The 18,888-nt window shown below is 43.4% G+C and overlaps 2 protein-coding genes across 2 annotated transcripts in view; one reads left to right on the forward strand and one right to left on the reverse strand.

Moving 5' to 3' along the window:
• The window catches only part of LOC140748959 (bumetanide-sensitive sodium-(potassium)-chloride cotransporter), a 56,324-nt gene extending 53,712 nt beyond the window's left edge, over positions 1–2,612 (forward strand). The window contains exons 19-20 of the mRNA XM_073081935.1: positions 267–400; positions 683–2,612. Coding sequence (XP_072938036.1) covers positions 267–400; positions 683–796 — 248 coding nt within the window. The 3' untranslated portion in view covers positions 797–2,612. The remainder of the gene's footprint in view (positions 1–266; positions 401–682) is intronic.
• A 921-nt stretch (positions 2,613–3,533) lies between these two features.
• Ptpmeg2 (Protein tyrosine phosphatase Meg2) overlaps positions 3,534–18,888 on the reverse strand; it is a 70,474-nt gene continuing 55,119 nt past the window's right edge. Inside the window, exons 9-15 of the mRNA XM_073082385.1 lie at positions 14,602–14,788; positions 11,909–12,072; positions 10,055–10,284; positions 9,446–9,582; positions 8,648–8,724; positions 8,144–8,301; positions 3,534–6,293 (exon numbers count right to left, since the gene is read on the reverse strand). Coding sequence (XP_072938486.1) covers positions 6,222–6,293; positions 8,144–8,301; positions 8,648–8,724; positions 9,446–9,582; positions 10,055–10,284; positions 11,909–12,072; positions 14,602–14,788 — 1,025 coding nt within the window. The 3' untranslated portion in view covers positions 3,534–6,221. The remainder of the gene's footprint in view (positions 6,294–8,143; positions 8,302–8,647; positions 8,725–9,445; positions 9,583–10,054; positions 10,285–11,908; positions 12,073–14,601; positions 14,789–18,888) is intronic.

Below are 18,888 nucleotides of genomic sequence, written 5' to 3' on the forward strand. Positions count from 1 at the left end.
CGGACATCTACGCGGACAACGGGAGCGGGAGAAGGCACATACATAACGACTGTATGTTCTAGCCGAGTGCAACACGACAGCTGGTCGCATGAAATGACGTTAACTTTGCTGCAATTTTTACATCTACCCTCCTACAAGTTGTCTATTATTGATATTCTACATTCACATATTTAATTACACGATTACTGTTGTTATAAGTAGCATCACATACCATTATTCGTAATATGTACAAACATTCCCTTACCGATTTATAACTTATATTTCAGAGGCTCTTATCAGTAAAGCGGAACGGACGAATCTGGCGGAGAAGACGAACAGACAGCTGCGTCTACGCGAGCTGCTGCTGGCCAACTCCAAGGACGCCAAGCTTGTTGTCATGTCGCTGCCGATGCCCAGGAAGGTATGTGCAATCATTTATGTAACCTCTATTTTCCCAATACTGCCCCAAATATCTACACGCTTCTCTATTCTGTGCGAGGATCAATATATCAAATTACCAAATTCTCGCCATCTTTTAGGACCTAGGACTCCTCTCACATTTATGCTAACTAAATTTTTTGTAGCTTATTGTAAACCTTACTCTAAATTAGTTTACTACCTCTATACTACTACTAGTATACTACGAACTAAGGCAGGTTAGGGAGAATAATATTTGCGAAGTGAAATACTGTCTGTTTCCCAGGGCTCGGTGTCAGCGCCGCTGTACATGTCGTGGCTGGAGATGATGAGCCGCGACCTGCCGCCCATGCTGTTCGTGCGCGGCAACCAAACCTCCGTGCTCACCTTCTACTCTTAAACCACCAGGCTGCCGTGGACGTTAACTGCTAATACTTCTGGACCAGAGTTCAAAGGGAAGGAATATGCTAGTTGCGTTGCCATCAGTACTTACTTCCCAATACCACATATAATACCATGTTAAGATAAATCGTATCGCAACCAGATACCTTAGTATCAGTAAGTGTACCTATATCAATTGAAATTGCATTAATATAAAAGCTGTACATTTTAATTTTTTTAAGAAAAATAAATGAAGGAATCTAAATTAGGAGTAAATAAAACAAATTGGATCTAGTTTTTAGAACAAAATGAAATAGTTAATGTTAAATCATCTCCGATGTAACATTTTGTTTGTTACATGAGATTATTGCTATTAATTTTTTAACGTTATTCCCACATTGTAGAATTTATTGTTTTTTGCACCTAAATAACTTTGATATTATACTTTCATATTTCTTAATTTCCCAGTCTTACCATAAACCAGGTATCAAAAAATATATTTTTTAATAATTTCGGTTTACAATCAGATATTTATTTATTATGTGGTGGCACAATTTTAAATCATGTATACGTAATTTAGCGTTTAATATTCTTCAATTCGACAAATTTACAAGTTTATGAATATTTTTATGAGGCAATCATGTATTTGTAGGTTAGTGTTAGTTTTGGTAGAATTACATAGATGTTTAGGAGAAAACATGCCAAAGCTTCAATACCAATTTCTATGCGTACATAACTTATATCGTGACGTTGTCATAGTACTTACATACATTTAATATTAGGATGGACATATTCTTCGATCACTAATAAGTTCTTATTAGTGATCGAAGGACATATTACACAATGTAGATATACATCATTTATGTGTACTAAGTACTAACTTATAAAGTACTTAGTTATTGCGAGTTTCTTAAAAATGAAATACTTAATATCTTATATTACTTTACTATAAAACATAGGGAATTGTTATTAGAATTAAATGAATGAACAAAATATAGGTGATAAATAATTAACAGAACAATTTAAGTTGTGGTTTAAATTACTTAGTAATGAGTATCATATGCCTAAATACATAAAATAAAGGAAATATAGATAAATTCTGATAGTAACTAATGTAACTGTGGCCGCACTAATAGCATGCTTATTTCTGTTCCCTTTCTATTCATCTGGCATCTGGCGTTCTAACTGGACCCTGAGAAAAATACTTATTATTGAATTAAAATCTGCCAAGTCGGAGCCAATCACATCTGTTCATAAACGGCAGTGAAATAAAAAATAAAAATTGCATCCCACCACAACACAAAAATCGTATACTTTAAATATATTGATAACTATATAATATTTATTACTAGATAGCATAAAATGTATCGAATATTTTTGTAGTATGTAGTTATTTATATATTGATACGTTCATAATAATGTTTAGATATAGTTCTTTAGAAATTGTGTTATATTTTAATTGTTACAGTCAATTATGACAACTAGATTAAAATAGAGAAGTTGGTATTATAGAATAACTGTAGATGAAGATCAAATGTAATACTTGTATGTACTCTACTATGTTTGCAGATAGAAACTTAAAGGGATGTTGTTGCGATATACGTACCTATTATATTAATATAATCAGATCTATATTGCTACGACTACCAACTTACTCAATGCTATTATTTCTATAATATAGGTACTAGGACTATAATAATATACTACAAGTACATCATTGTATAGTATTCCCAGTAAATAGATTTTCATTGTGTATTAAATTTTAAATATGTGATAGTGAAGCAGATACACAATAAGTACAACAGTAGGCACGTAGAGTAAACACATTTTATTGTAAAAATAATCCTATGTCATTTTAAGAGACGAAAGACATTTTAAAAATAAATAACTTAAATGACGGTTAATAATTTGTATTATTGACTCCAATCCCTTCATTTCTCTACGTTAATTAATCCGTATTATACCCCTCTGTAAGCAGGTAAAACTTTTAATTAATTACATTCACGATCAATTTAGAAAAAAAATTGATAGCAGCTCTATTAAAAATAACACTTAAGCCAATATTCACGTGCATCTCAATAATTGTTACTACCGTAATTGTGTAAGTGATAAACGATTAGCTAGTTGTTTAAAGTAATTGAACCAATTGTCTTCTTAACTTTTTCCCATTGTTAAGATAAATAATATGAACCTTGGCAGTGACACTAACATCGAACTAGAATGAAGGCCACATAGATGGTCATATAATTGAAATGTTGCATTTAGGTTGCAATTGTCTGGACGCAATTTATTTTTTGGATTTCAAGCGTGGTTAGCGTTTGTGGGGTCGCAAATCTTGTCCCACGAATTAATACATCCCAATAATATGTGTATTAAATATTCCACTAAATAAAATAAAGGGTATATTAGGTTCATTTAATCAAAATAAAAAGCTATTTAATTATATTACAAGTATTCTTTTTATTTCACACGTATTTCACAGGGGCATTAATTTAGATTTAAACAGAAAATAGAATATTTACAGATACAAGAATCAACAGTTGTTTCAGATTAACAATTTCCTTAAACCTTAAATAATAATAATATTTAGAGAAACTTGTAAAATACTAGACGCAACCATTTTGTATACTTTCGTAATTAACTTTAGCACAAGTTCCATACTTTAATCAAAACCTTCATAAGGATGCCTTTTCACCAGAATTTGAATAGCAGTAGAAGCTATCAATGTAAAATCCACCAATACAACTGTTTGATTGTGAGAGTGAATATCAAGGGATCCTTTAGTTTGATTTGACTCATTCATAGCTTAGCTACTTCGCATTCCTTTGGTGTGAAGGCACCCTTACGCCAGGTGTTCAGACACGACCTCATTGAATTAATTACACATATTTCATATGATTTTATAAAAACCGTATCCCAAAATGAGTCGATGCTAATGGTCAAATCGTATAAAATACAATTCATAATACGATGTGTAAGACTTTACAAATCACCAAGATCGTGTGCAAACACGACTTGGTCACTCACTGGCCCGAACACGTCTACTCGAATCCAGCACAATTAGTTAGCAATAATATGACGATGATGTACCTACATGTATGGAGATTCAATATATGTTCTAGTTCTCGGGGGAATGTTACAGGGGAAGGAAACGTGGAAATGAAGGCTACGGCGGCGATATGTAAGTTGCGTGATAGGACGGCGGTTCCAAATATATACTGATCTGTGACGATTAGATATGTCGCTCATACATTATATTTTGAAAAATATCTATCATTTTAGCTATAATTTCATAAGTCATGGATCATATAATAATTATGTAACATTCATCACTATCTCGTACTTATAGATTTTTTACAATTTACCTATGATTACACTCCAAAAATTATATTTTTATTACAGCTATTTTTATTTCATACATAAGGTAACGGTGAAAAAACCTACATCAATCATTAATTGTACGCGAAGCGTGTATGAATCAGTGATTTGCATGCCGGAATTTTTACTATTTAAACGAAACGTATCTAAGACGTATTAAGAACAGAATAGATAACATATGTAAATATTTTACAGACAATTATTTTATCTAATATACTGCTATATATAACTCAACAGTCCCATATAAGGGGTCATTTACATATACAGACATAGAACGTGCTATACGCGTGCCGTGGCAAGCAAAAAGTATTCTCCTATACAATGTGTATTAGTATTTATATCTATCGTAACACAGCCGCGCGGACACGGGCCGTGCCTGTCAAAATATTGTATAGAAAAATATGATTTTGCCCGTCACGGCCCGTGTCTGACACGTTCAATGTCTGTAGGTAACAAGACCTAATCCGGCACGCAAATCCTCCGCCATCTTTCTAGATCTATGATTTTCTACAAGTCAGAACTAAATTATTGAATGGAAAAATTAACATTACTCAGTCTATTAACATCATCGATACATTAAAAATTACATGTAATGTTATGTGAAATGAAGTGAAGACACAGCGTCGAATGATATATAAAAATAGCAAATAGCTGAATGCAATGTAACATTCGTCGAATGATGATCGAGTCGTCGATTGTTATCCTACCAGCACCTCAACATATATCATTTAATTTGTATCAAAAATTGAGAAATTTACTCGTAAATAAAGATTATATATCATAATAAAGTATAAACATACGTTACTACATAAATTACAGACGAAATCTTCACACAGCCATACTTCTTATACATAAATAAATAGAAATAAAAACACCTAAATAATTAAGAGAATATTTTTGGTTATCAAGGCTTTATATTGTGCAAAATAAATACTCGAACGATGACGAGGTTTCCTTCCGATAACATGGTCGTTTAACTCGGTTCTTATTCACACTAGAGGAACGTTTAATGGTACATTTATACAAACAGACATTGTTTGCGGCAAAGTAATATAATTCTATACATATTATGAACATATTTATATCATCCGTAACGCTTCAAAATATTGTAAAGAAAAAAAAATGTGGTCTTGCACACATTTCAATGTCTGTACTTATAAATGGGGCCTAATTTCTATGTATATGTCGATACAGGGAACGGCCGTAGCCGAACGGCAGTCGAGTACATACAAAAACGGGACAAGTAGAGGCGATACGCGGCAATCCACACTATTGTGTTGTTCCGGTACGTTCACACTATCCACAGTTACGTATTAATATATACATGAGGCGATCCAATTTAGCCGTCAGGGATAGCAATGTATTTATAGCCGATCTCAAGAAGTACCCAATCCTATTTGGGGTCCATTACTAAGGTCCATCATAGACGGCAGCACGCATGCTTGCTACTTCTATATTGTAAAAATATCACTCATTGCTTCTCATCATAATAAGCGAATAGTTATACAAACGTACCGTCACAACGATAGCGCGAATCAACGCCATATTAAGAGCTAGTCTTTTCTTGTCACGCGGGTTTATGTCCGCTTTCGTGTCACATCCGCATGCGTGAACCAACCCAGTCTCCGCGTCAAAGAAGTATCTATGAAAAGTTATGACGACGAGTCGTACGCATGCGGACCAGAACCGCGTGCGGACCTAAACCCGCGTGATTTAAACAATCGGTCTGAGCAGACTAGCTACTTTTAGCATCAGCGATTCGCGTTATGGCGACGGCATCCATGCTCCATTACGTTCTGGCGTTTTCCCGCGTTCGAATGTGGTATCACAAATGTACGTATAAGCGACTGCATCAATATCGCATCGCCTTTTTACGTTGTGCATTGAGCGTCTAAACCTCACACCGACGCCTAAAGTTGTGGCGTTTGATCGCTGCACTTAATTAAGTAGTAGATCGCCGATGCTAAGAGTGTCACGTCCGGTGGGTTGAGCTCCACGTGTTGCCGTAGAGTGGTGCCAGTGTGTGCGGCGCGCTACAGCAGGCGGCAGGCGCGGCGCGCGAGCCTTCATTCCGACTCCTCCTCGTTGTCGTCGTCGAAGCCGGACAGCTCCGCCGACTCCAGGTAGCCGTGCATCACCTGCAAAAGGGATTATTATTGCTATTAGCGTGCATTATTAACGTTGTTTAGGATTTGGAAGTGCCATTTGCCATTTGATCACGATTATAACAGCATTAATATTAATGGCCAGCTCAAAATTTCTTATTATTTGTGAGTCGTTTTAAAGACGCGAAAGACTAGTTGCTTGGGGAATTTCTTACGAAAAAAATCGATTTTGAAAACGAGTTAAATCGATTCTGGGGACAGGATAACCTACAAAAATATCGAGACCAATGGTTCAATTTTTAAAAATTGAACTTTTATTTGATTAACATTTATTAAATTTTAATTATTTCGTAGTTTAAAATAGGTTCTAATGTTACCAATTTTTATGGCACCAATTAATCACCAGTACCGTTTCGCTAAACGTCAACAATTTTCTTGTCGCGTGGATTCATGCCCGCCCGCGTGTCACACCCGCACATGTCAATTTTTCGCTGCAGAATTTTCACGACGAATATTAATTCCACCGTGCCGCGCACGTCCGCCGCGCCCCGCCCCACACACACTCACCGCGTAGTCGAGCAGCGCGAGGTGGCAGAACACGTACTGGTCGGGCATCTGTATGGAGTGCGCACGTCCGCCGCGCCCCGCCCCACACACACTCACCGCGTAGTCGAGCAGCGCGAGGTGGCAGAACACGTACTGGTCGGGCATCTGTATGGAGTGCGCACGTCCGCCGCGCCCCGCCCCACACACACTCACCGCGTAGTCGAGCAGCGCGAGGTGGCAGAACACGTACTGGTCGGGCATCTGTATGGAGTGCGCACGTCCGCCGCGCCCCGCCCCACACACACTCACCGCGTAGTCGAGCAGCGCGAGGTGGCAGAACACGTACTGGTCGGGCATCTGTATGGAGTGCGCACGTCCGCCGCGCCCCGCCCCACACACACTCACCGCGTAGTCGAGCAGCGCGAGGTGGCAGAACACGTACTGGTCGGGCATCTGTATGGAGTGCGCACGTCCGCCGCGCCCCGCCCCACACACACTCACCGCGTAGTCGAGCAGCGCGAGGTGGCAGAACACGTACTGGTCGGGCATCTGTATGGAGTGCGCACGTCCGCCGCGCCCCGCCCCACACACACTCACCGCGTAGTCGAGCAGCGCGAGGTGGCAGAACACGTACTGGTCGGGCATCTGTATGGAGTGCGCACGTCCGCCGCGCCCCGCCCCACACACACTCACCGCGTAGTCGAGCAGCGCGAGGTGGCAGAACACGTACTGGTCGGGCATCTGTATGGAGTGCGCACGTCCGCCGCGCCCCGCCCCACACACACTCACCGCGTAGTCGAGCAGCGCGAGGTGGCAGAACACGTACTGGTCGGGCATCTGTATGGAGTGCGCACGTCCGCCGCGCCCCGCCCCACACACACTCACCGCGTAGTCGAGCAGCGCGAGGTGGCAGAACACGTACTGGTCGGGCATCTGTATGGAGTGCGCCCGCTGCGCGCGCACGCGCTCCACGGTGCCGCGCACGTCCGCCGCGCCCCGCCCCACACACACTCACCGCGTAGTCGAGCAGCGCGAGGTGGCAGAACACGTACTGGTCGGGCATCTGTATGGAGTGCGCACGTCCGCCGCGCCCCGCCCCACACACACTCACCGCGTAGTCGAGCAGCGCGAGGTGGCAGAACACGTACTGGTCGGGCATCTGTATGGAGTGCGCCCGCTGCGCGCGCACGCGCTCCACGGTGCCGCGCACGTCCGCCGCGCTCCGCCCCACACACACTCACCGCGTAGTCGAGCAGCGCGAGGTGGCAGAACACGTACTGGTCGGGCATCTGTATGGAGTGCGCACGTCCGCCGCGCCCCGCCCCACACACACTCACCGCGTAGTCGAGCAGCGCGAGGTGGCAGAACACGTACTGGTCGGGCATCTGTATGGAGTGCGCCCGCTGCGCGCGCACGCGCTCCACGGTGCCGCGCACGTCCGCCGCGCCCTCCGCCGCCAGCCGCGACACGCACACGTCCAGCGTCAGAAACGTTCCTGTGCGCACGCACACACAAGCACACAACATTAATACACCGTCAAGAAACAACAACGCAACATATACACAATAACAATCGTACGGAAACACCGTGACACGCCCAGCGTCAAGAACTTTTTTGATGTCATAACGCCAACGACTAACTTCGAGATGCAACACCAAGTGTTTAACTTAGTGTAACTCTAATGTAAAATATTGTAAAATATATTACGTCGACAGATTGCCATTAATATGTTTCAAACACTGATCTGATCAATCATTCGGATCTCAAGAGGAACGTTTTATTACTTATAATAAATTTTACAACACTAGGAATTTTAAATACTTCTTAATGTATATTTTTACCTGTTCGTCCAATTCCGGCAGAACAATGAACAACTATTGGAGGTCCTTTACTGTGACCCGCCCACGCATCACCCAATCTGGAAAAATCACAAAATAATGTATATTATTAATTAATTAATAACTTTAACCACACATAAATTAGCTCGCCGCAATCTCTTTTCGACCCGTGTGTATATGAAACGATAGGATGCAAGTGACGCGCATGCGAACGCGCCACTGGTAAAAGTGCCCTAAGTGTGTAACCGTGTCCGTGTGTCACGTGTGCGCATACGTGAATTAGCCCGTAAGTGTCACAAATCCGTCAACTATGCGTATACGTGCGTGCATAGATACGCGCGTGTGCGTGCGCGAGTACTGTCCATGCCACACGCGCCGCCACCGCTCCGACTGTTTTTTTTTTTAGTAGGAGACGATCATGCAGTCCACCTGATGGTAAGTGGCTACTGCCGCCCATGGACATCTGTAATCAACCCCAGATAGGATTAGGTATTCCTACCTGAGGTCGGCCACAGATGCGCCACTACCCCTGAGGACTAAGTTGGAACGCCTCGGAAAAATCTGTCTCCCTTACTACACCCTTCAAAACGGAACACAGCAGCGCCTAACACTGCTGTTATTAGGTAGAAATAGGTGTGGCGGTGGTGCCGCCGGAGTCGAACCACAAAGGGTTCTACTACCTTAATGTGGTGTGTGTATGACTGTGTGTGTACGTGTCAGCGTGCGTGCGTGTATGTGTGCCTGCGTGTATGTGTGCCTGCGTGTATGTGTGCCTGCGTGTGTGCGCCAGCGTGTACGTACTCGAGCGTGGCGCGGGCCTGCGCGCGGCGCACCAGCTGCAGGAAGCGCAGCACGGGGGGCGCGCGGCCGCCGCCCGGCACGCCGTAGTCCGGCCAGCGCGTGTATTGCCCGTGCCACACGCGCCGCGACTGCTCCGTCTGATCAACAGATACATGTACACCGTTCATTGATTAAGTTATAGATTCGATGATATAATAATACATTTATATACGATTTATAAAAGCACTTGTACGTCAGTTTCTTATATGACCTGGTTTCGTTATCGTCACCAAAGTCAAGCCGCTACACCGTGTGCATTATAACAGATAACTGACCTTTACACTGATAAGCGGAAAGCACGACACAGTGCATTACATCACATTACGTCGTGGCATTACATCACACGGATCATCGTCATTACCATGCCGTACCGCTCCTACACCGTTCGTCACAAATACATTAACCTGTAGAAATCCACCGCTAAAAATAGCTAGGTATACCCTAATCTTCGTCACCCTGACCGATCCGGTATCCCAATAATCCAGCTAATTCCTTAGGGCCTCAGCCCGCCTAAGCGTCCTAAAATTTATTCGCAAATTTCCACCATAACTCATTAGTTAGCCAACTCACCCTCAAATCCGTGAGTAGCAAATGCGACACGGTATAATCATCGTGTCGCTCCACCCTCTCAGTAGTGACAGCGTACGTGGCGTGCACGGCCCTGGCGCCGGGGTCCGCGGGCCAGTACTGGCCGCACTTGACGCGGCCGCGCTCCACCGCGCGCGTCGTCATCACCACCACGAGGCTGCCCTGCTCCCACACCATGCGCCAGAAGTCGCCGAACGTCTTCGGTAGAGGGCCTGGAAACGACGACGATATTATATACTGTGTGTGTAAACGAAACGTCGTTCAAAACGAAACATACTATGAAAATGGATGTGGGTAATGATAACTTTTCTGCTCATATATTTGCGGATCATGCAAAAAATTCTCAATGTAGTTAAATTGATATTTCAAACGTTGAATGCATATAGTCGTGTGTGCGAACAAAATCGATTCTCTAGAACCTGAGATTAACATGGACTCCTCTATGGCATGTGCCCAATGTACGCGGGAAAACACAGAAAATAGTATAGAAGTAACTTTACAGCACTGGTCGGGATGATATGTGCCAGATCGATTCCATGGGATAACTCAGAAAGTCAGAAGAATACGGAAGGATAAGAAAATAATAATAATGAATATGAATTTTACGAATATTTAAATGTCTATAAAGTTGCAAACAAGTATTTGGATATTATTCACAAATAACTTGATACTGGTATAATAAATAAAACAAATGACGTATGATACATCATTTGTTATATTTATACGTTTTCCTGCATTAATTCACAGAAGTTAAGAAAAGTGACTAAGTAGAAAATAAGATAAGCCAACAATTTTAAAAATACCAAAAGTTGGCCCAAAATAAACTTTAAAACAACTTCTCAACTTAACAATAAAATTAACAAACATACAACTCGGCTTGTTTCCAGTTCGTAAGCAAAAATTGGTATTCGCAGAATCGGAAACCCGAAAGTTTCCCAATCACGACTGGCATCGCGCCAACGCCGAGGAGTCAAACCGCTATTTATTTCCAAGAACCACTTCACACTTCCTCCACCAATTTTCCATTATCGCTCCAATATAGAGATTGCTATTTACAAATGCAATGAAAACGTAGGCGTCGTGGTAACTATAGCGTTCCATTATCAGAAACTCGTTCTGCCAGAAATATATTGTTTTGAAAAATAATAAGACGGTATCACAAAGTGGGTCTTCCTACGTTACGGCAATCGATAGTGTGGGCGGGTAGAATTTTAGGCTCTCTCTCTCAAGAGGGTCAAGTGTCTAAAATAAATCATGATGAGCGGAGGTGGAATAACCAATACTTCTTATCCTTACATGAAAATAGTTGCAAAGAAGGTACTTACAGGTTGGATTTTTCATTTTCATTATGTTAAAAAGTAATGTTTTAATATTACTATTTTTACCATCTTGGTCCCAAATAACTTAAATTAATTTGAAACCAAAAATAAGTACTTGTTTTGGACGACAACTTAATTTTCAATCTTCAGTGCGAATAATTGTTTTTTTTTTCCAAATTTTATAATTTAGAGGCTTCCTTGATACGAATAAACGAGTACTAGTGAACCCTGACGCGCGTGTTTAAGTTGCCCATGTGCATTCCACCCGCACACTAGAATTAATTGTGTGCGTACATATGAATAAAAAATAAAAATAAAATACGCGCGACTAATAATCACTCTAAAACCAAACACATTAAAACTATGATTATACAATTGATTAATCGTGGTATCGTCAGTGATGCTAGGAATTAGTCTGTCCACAACTACAAAAAGAAGAATTGAAGGAATCTTCTACTACTCTGCTTAAACGCATTAAACAGGTTTAACCAACAAAGAAGCGGTAATAAACACTCACCTTGTGTACATATGAATGCATTTTTCTGTTTATAGCCGTCCACGTAGTTAGCGTTGATGTAGTCTGTGGTGGGGTCGTCGGGGTCGGTCTGTGAGAGCAACACGCGCGAGTGGTCGTAGCACAGCACGTCCGTGTAGCGATTCTTTGCTAGGTTGCTCGGTAATCTGGAACGAGAGGGTAGTTTTCATTGAGTTTTCATAAAATAGTTCGAATGTTTGTAAAATTCGGTTTTGGCTGATACTAGCCCAGTATGTAGTCAGGGGGCATAATATGCAGATTGCAGAATATAACAAAAACGAGTAGCGAGGTTTCGAGCTGCCTTTTAAAAATAGATCAACGAAAAAAGGTACAGAATATTGTCGCTCCTTAAAACATAATGTGAGCAGGATTTCAAACCTAGATGAGCCTCAGGTACTTTGATTACACAATTTGATGTAGTAAAATGAAGCGTAACGTGTGGTATGATATAGATGTTTTATGTCTTACTTCGCGTGGTGTAACGAGCCCGGTCCGGGAGCGTATTGCGCTGTAATGTGATATGATACATTTCTATGTGGTGTGTGGTACACTATACGGTCCCACGCTACATTGTGGCGCAGTGCACTGTAGAGTAGCGCTTTCTAGGGTCCATATGGTTCAGGTGCGATGTAGCACAGTATGATCCAGCGCGTACAGGTTGTGGTATAGTGCGAGTGTTATGATGTAGTATGGTGTGGTCACGTGGTATAACGGAGTGTGTAGCAAGTCACTTATGGCTGGGTGGCGTACATTGCCGGCACGGTATGCTATGTAATGTTGCAGTATGGTGCAGTGTCTCACGCACGCGGGCGAGCAGCGCGGCGGGCGTCTCGCGGCGCCGCCTGTACAGTGCAGGGTGTACGGTGCGAGTGTGTCACTCACTTGGCGTGGTGGAAGGTGCCCTGCGGCGGGCGGGCGCGGATCTCCTCGTACTCGGCGACGAGGCCGCGGCGGCCGAGCGCGCGCACGCGGGCGAGCAGCGCGGCGGGCGTCTCGCGGCGCCGCCTGTACAGTGCAGGGTGTACGGTGCGAGTGTGTCACTCACTTGGCGTGGTGGAAGGTGCCCTGCGGCGGGCGGGCGCGGATCTCCTCGTACTCGGCGACGAGGCCGCGGCGGCCGAGCGCGCGCACGCGGGCGAGCAGCGCGGCGGGCGTCTCGCGGCGCCGCCTGTACAGTGCAGGGTGTACGGTGCGAGTGTGTCACTCACTTGGCGTGGTGGAAGGTGCCCTGCGGCGGGCGGGCGCGGATCTCCTCGTACTCGGCGACGAGGCCGCGGCGGCCGAGCGCGCGCACGCGGGCGAGCAGCGCGGCGGGCGTCTCGCGGCGCCGCCTGTACAGTGCAGGGTGTACGGTGCGAGTGTGTCACTCACTTGGCGTGGTGGAAGGTGCCCTGCGGCGGGCGGGCGCGGATCTCCTCGTACTCGGCGACGAGGCCGCGGCGGCCGAGCGCGCGCACGCGGGCGAGCAGCGCGGCGGGCGTCTCGCGGCGCCGCCTGTACAGTGCAGGGTGTACGGTGCGAGTGTGTCACTCACTTGGCGTGGTGGAAGGTGCCCTGCGGCGGGCGGGCGCGGATCTCCTCGTACTCGGCGACGAGGCCGCGGCGGCCGAGCGCGCGCACGCGGGCGAGCAGCGCGGCGGGCGTCTCGCGGCGCCGCCTGTACAGTGCAGGGTGTACGGTGCGAGTGTGTCACTCACTTGGCGTGGTGGAAGGTGCCCTGCGGCGGGCGGGCGCGGATCTCCTCGTACTCGGCGACGAGGCCGCGGCGGCCGAGCGCGCGCACGCGGGCGAGCAGCGCGGCGGGCGTCTCGCGGCGCCGCCTGTACAGTGCAGGGTGTACGGTGCGAGTGTGTCACTCACTTGGCGTGGTGGAAGGTGCCCTGCGGCGGGCGGGCGCGGATCTCCTCGTACTCGGCGACGAGGCCGCGGCGGCCGAGCGCGCGCACGCGGGCGAGCAGCGCGGCGGGCGTCTCGCGGCGCCGCCTGTACAGTGCAGGGTGTACGGTGCGAGTGTGTCACTCACTTGGCGTGGTGGAAGGTGCCCTGCGGCGGGCGGGCGCGGATCTCCTCGTACTCGGCGACGAGGCCGCGGCGGCCGAGCGCGCGCACGCGGGCGAGCAGCGCGGCGGGCGTCTCGCGGCGCCGCCTGTACAGTGCAGGGTGTACGGTGCGAGTGTGTCACTCACTTGGCGTGGTGGAAGGTGCCCTGCGGCGGGCGGGCGCGGATCTCCTCGTACTCGGCGACGAGGCCGCGGCGGCCGAGCGCGCGCACGCGGGCGAGCAGCGCGGCGGGCGTCTCGCGGCGCCGCCTGTACAGTGCAGGGTGTACGGTGCGAGTGTGTCACTCACTTGGCGTGGTGGAAGGTGCCCTGCGGCGGGCGGGCGCGGATCTCCTCGTACTCGGCGACGAGGCCGCGGCGGCCGAGCGCGCGCACGCGGGCGAGCAGCGCGGCGGGCGTCTCGCGGCGCCGCCTGTACAGTGCAGGGTGTACGGTGCGAGTGTGTCACTCACTTGGCGTGGTGGAAGGTGCCCTGCGGCGGGCGGGCGCGGATCTCCTCGTACTCGGCGACGAGGCCGCGGCGGCCGAGCGCGCGCACGCGGGCGAGCAGCGCGGCGGGCGTCTCGCGGCGCCGCCTGTACAGTGCAGGGTGTACGGTGCGAGTGTGTCACTCACTTGGCGTGGTGGAAGGTGCCCTGCGGCGGGCGGGCGCGGATCTCCTCGTACTCGGCGACGAGGCCGCGGCGGCCGAGCGCGCGCACGCGGGCGAGCAGCGCGGCGGGCGTCTCGCCGGCGCCGCCGCCGCCGCACTCCTCGTCCGACAGCCCGGGGGACGCCTCGCCCGACGACCACGTGCCGCGCGCTGTACACACACAAACAAAACTATTAGTATACAGAATTGATGAAATTATACGATTTGGACTGATGCCGCATAAGTAACAGACAACCAATACAATGGTGAGATTATATGGCCTAATGTAAAATGTTATTGTAAGGAGCATAAGTGCGATACTGACATGAAGACATTTCCGTTCGAAAAGTAAACCTTAGTAATGGTGTATTCTGATTTACAGGATACGAATGCGTGAAACAGATAGATATTCTACGATAAGAAGAACCAACTTTTCCTTAAGTTTAGCAATGCATCTATCAACCCCAGAAAAAAATATAGGAATTACTTTATACGTTTGATAATTTCCCCATAACATCTAGCTTACAACGTAAAACATTTATTTAATCAATTTGTATACAACAAAATACATATTACACATATGTGCAAATACCACATATATGTACAAACAAGGATCTATTCAGTGCCATTCCACGTGCTAAATGTTCGCACAAATATTTAATACAATCATTTTGTATTGTTGTTCGGCACGTGGCCGCGCAGCACGCCTATACACTATACACAAAGGCACTATTCTTATTCATATACCTACACGACAATTATTTCATATTTTGCGCATAAGAATATGAAATCAACAAAGACTTGTACAGAATGAACCGTGTATAGCATGAAAATATAATAAACAAGTATAGTTCTCGCCAAGCTGCTAGTCCGCTCTGAAATTATTGCGAGCAGGTAAAGCCATACAACTTGCTATGGCGACGCGATTCATTTCTATATTCAGGGCGGGCTAGCACTTTTACGCTGACTTATAACTTCAAACAAGAGAGGTAGAGGCGGAATAACTATAAATGGAAAAAATATTGACAAATGATATACATATATGAATTACATGATTTTAGAAAGACAAAACTGTTGAATCTAATCAAATTATGTTAAATCAAATCGAAAAACACTATTCTTTATTGGGAAAAAAGATACACTTTGACGGGCTTGACTATTAAATTTAATATAGCTCCTAAAATATTTAAACAATATAAATTATGCAAGCAAGAGGCATTTCAATAGATATATTGTATGAATGGATAACATTAAGATAATTTATATTGACTTGTTTATCAGGTAATATGCATTTGATTGATAGTAGCTAGATCTGCATACAAAAGTATATCTACACTAATATTATAAAGAGGAAAACTTTGTTTGTTTGTTTGTTTGTTTGGTTGTAATGAATAGGTTTAAAAACTACTGGACCGATTTTAAACATTCTTTCACCATTCGAAAGCTAAATTATCCACGAGTAACATGGGCTATATTTTATATGAAATATATTTGATAAATAGATTTTGAGGCGGTACAAAGTTTGCCGGGTCAGCTAGTTCATAGATATAGTAACATGTAGAACAGAATACTCAAAAGTCGGGGTTGTGATTAACCGTATAGTGAAAAAAATAATATTAATTCTTTAATTATTATTTAAGAAATAAAAGAATAATTACAAAAAATGAGTAATAGATAGAATTAAATTAGAGGTGCTAAATGAACTACTATTCAATGAATGATATCAATAGCATTCCATATTTGTAACAGAGGAAATAGAAGTAGGTGTGTGTGATAAATATCTTTAAAAATATCTTACAAACTGATATAAAAGATAATACTCCTAGATAGTGGATGATATCGCATACACGTAAAATTATAAAGATCGTTGAAAATTTGTTTACAAGAAATATTGACTTAAAGTATTTTCAATAGTTGGGACAACTTCATTTTTAAAGATGGAAAACAATATGAAATGTAAAAATACTTTTTTCTTCGAATAGATGTTCTTTCCTACGGAACCTTCACTATGCGTGGAACAACTTAACATCAATACTTTGCTTCTAATATCTTCGTGTTTAAAAAAAATAAAAACACTAAAAATCGCGGTTAACGAGTCATAAACGCGTTCTATAAACAATTCATATTCCAAGTTCAAATTCTAGAAATATATGCATTAGGCAAAACAAGAATGACTGGCATGTTTGCGCCATAATTGCGGCGGGCGGTCGCGTGTGTCGAGTTTTTGCCATACACATTACACTTTCCGTTTATAACATAAAACCACAAGTGGGTCACACACGAAACGTGTAACAATACGTAATTAGACAGTCGACTTGCTAATGTTGTATTGCGTTACAATAAATTGATTGATAACTAATCGAAAAGTGAGTTAAGTAGGTAGACTTGTAGAATGTAAGCATTGTTGTTTGTTTTTTTCGTGATTCATCGGAACGAGTGCCACTCCTTAAATCTAGAGACATGATAAATTAATATAAATCTAGTATTTTTGTGTGGTATTTGTTATATTTTTATTTTTAAGGTCTCTCACATTATATACCTACGTATTTACAACTTCCGCAGTATCGCCTATTCGGTATTAGCGTTTAAGGAATACTACTATCAAAACGCCTTCGCATTTGATAACAATACTTTAATAAGCAACAATATACCTAAATAACGAAGTTACAATGAAAATCCGGAAATATTTAAAGGAGTAGGTACATATTAAAATATGTAATGTTTCTATAGTTCATCAATAGTATACCTACAATATAGTTCCGGGCGATACATTAATTAACAAACATTATGTAAATACGTCGATAGATTAAATCAATTCATTAAATTTATATCTACTTTACGGCTTGATATTATTTTATCAAGTAATAATCACGCAACATTTGACAAACATAACACATGTACATTTCTTACTCATAATCATCGCAGCGGGAATAATCTAGACCAATTTGGTACATTTTACAAAAACAAAACAATTACGTAGTTAAGATATCTGCGTAGTAAATAAATAGCAATATCGCGAAGTCGATTCTAAAGATAATAAACAACAAATCTCCTGGAAATGCTATTATTTATTTACATAAAGAATTTTCCTCCTCCTCCTCATGAGTCACAGACAAATTGCGTCTATACCTGTACTAGGATGCGATAATTATATAGATATAAATAAGTACAGCCTCTTCCAGAAACTCAGAGTCGTTGAGCATACCATGAGGAAAACCGTGCTGGAATTCAACATCCGTAAACAAACGAAAGTTACCAAGAAATAACAGAATTCGTAGGTTAGAGAGGCAGTGGTCCAGTCGGCATGGCTTGTATGATTGATAAAGTTAAACTATAGGCAGGAAGGACATCAATAACAGCCACGAATCAATAAGAGAAGCACAGATTGTTTTGCCGGGCAGACTAATGACAGATGACCTAAAGTAGACAGCAGGCAGCATACAAATAAGCAAACTGGCTACAATCAGAACGTTGATTACGGCATGTAGAAGTTAGCAGGAAATTACTAGAGTCACAAGATATGTCGCAAGATTTAAAAATAGAGACTGATAGATGAGGCGATAGAATTATCTACTGATGACCTACGGAAGTCAACAGCAAATCTCTGGCTGTAGTTTAGAAAACTGACGATAATCATACGACGTTTATATTCAAGGACCAATAGATAAATAAACAATTACGCACGTGCATTAATGTACAGTTCGCTAAACAACAACAGTGTGAACAGTGAATGCATTGTCGCGTACAATGCATAGGATTATTTAAATAAGCCGAGGCAATTTTATATCGAACTGTACCGCCATACTCTATATACGAACGCTGCCCTGCCACGAATGGCTCGTAAATCGCCGTTTACAATGCAATATCATTTGCTTTTTATCGACTTCGCGTATTGCTTACAGTGTTACGTGAATATTTTATTATTTTTTTAATTATTGAAGTAGCAAAGTAAGTCAAGGCGACTACAGTACTGCCAATGAATATCTGTTTGAGATGCACATCAAATAACTTGCTAATCTGAGAGTTAAGTGGGAATAAATCTATTCAATGTTTTGCCTACTAGATATTATTATCAAAATTTGACAATTTCTCCCAACTAGAATTGTCAATTTGATCCTTGGTAGGCAGACATTTGATTATCTCCCTTACCATATTTCTCAAATCAGAATACTGTTGTTATTAGGCAGAAAGGTTATATCAATTTTATTATTAGAGATGTGATTATTAGAGATGAACCATGAAGAACATTACCATTATCAAACACAAACAAA

Source organism: Epargyreus clarus, unplaced genomic scaffold (genome assembly GCF_041222505.1).
Source record: "Epargyreus clarus isolate Ecla_fem2 unplaced genomic scaffold, WU_Ecla_fem_2.2 ptg000017l, whole genome shotgun sequence".
Lineage (NCBI taxonomy): Eukaryota > Metazoa > Arthropoda > Insecta > Lepidoptera > Hesperiidae > Epargyreus > Epargyreus clarus.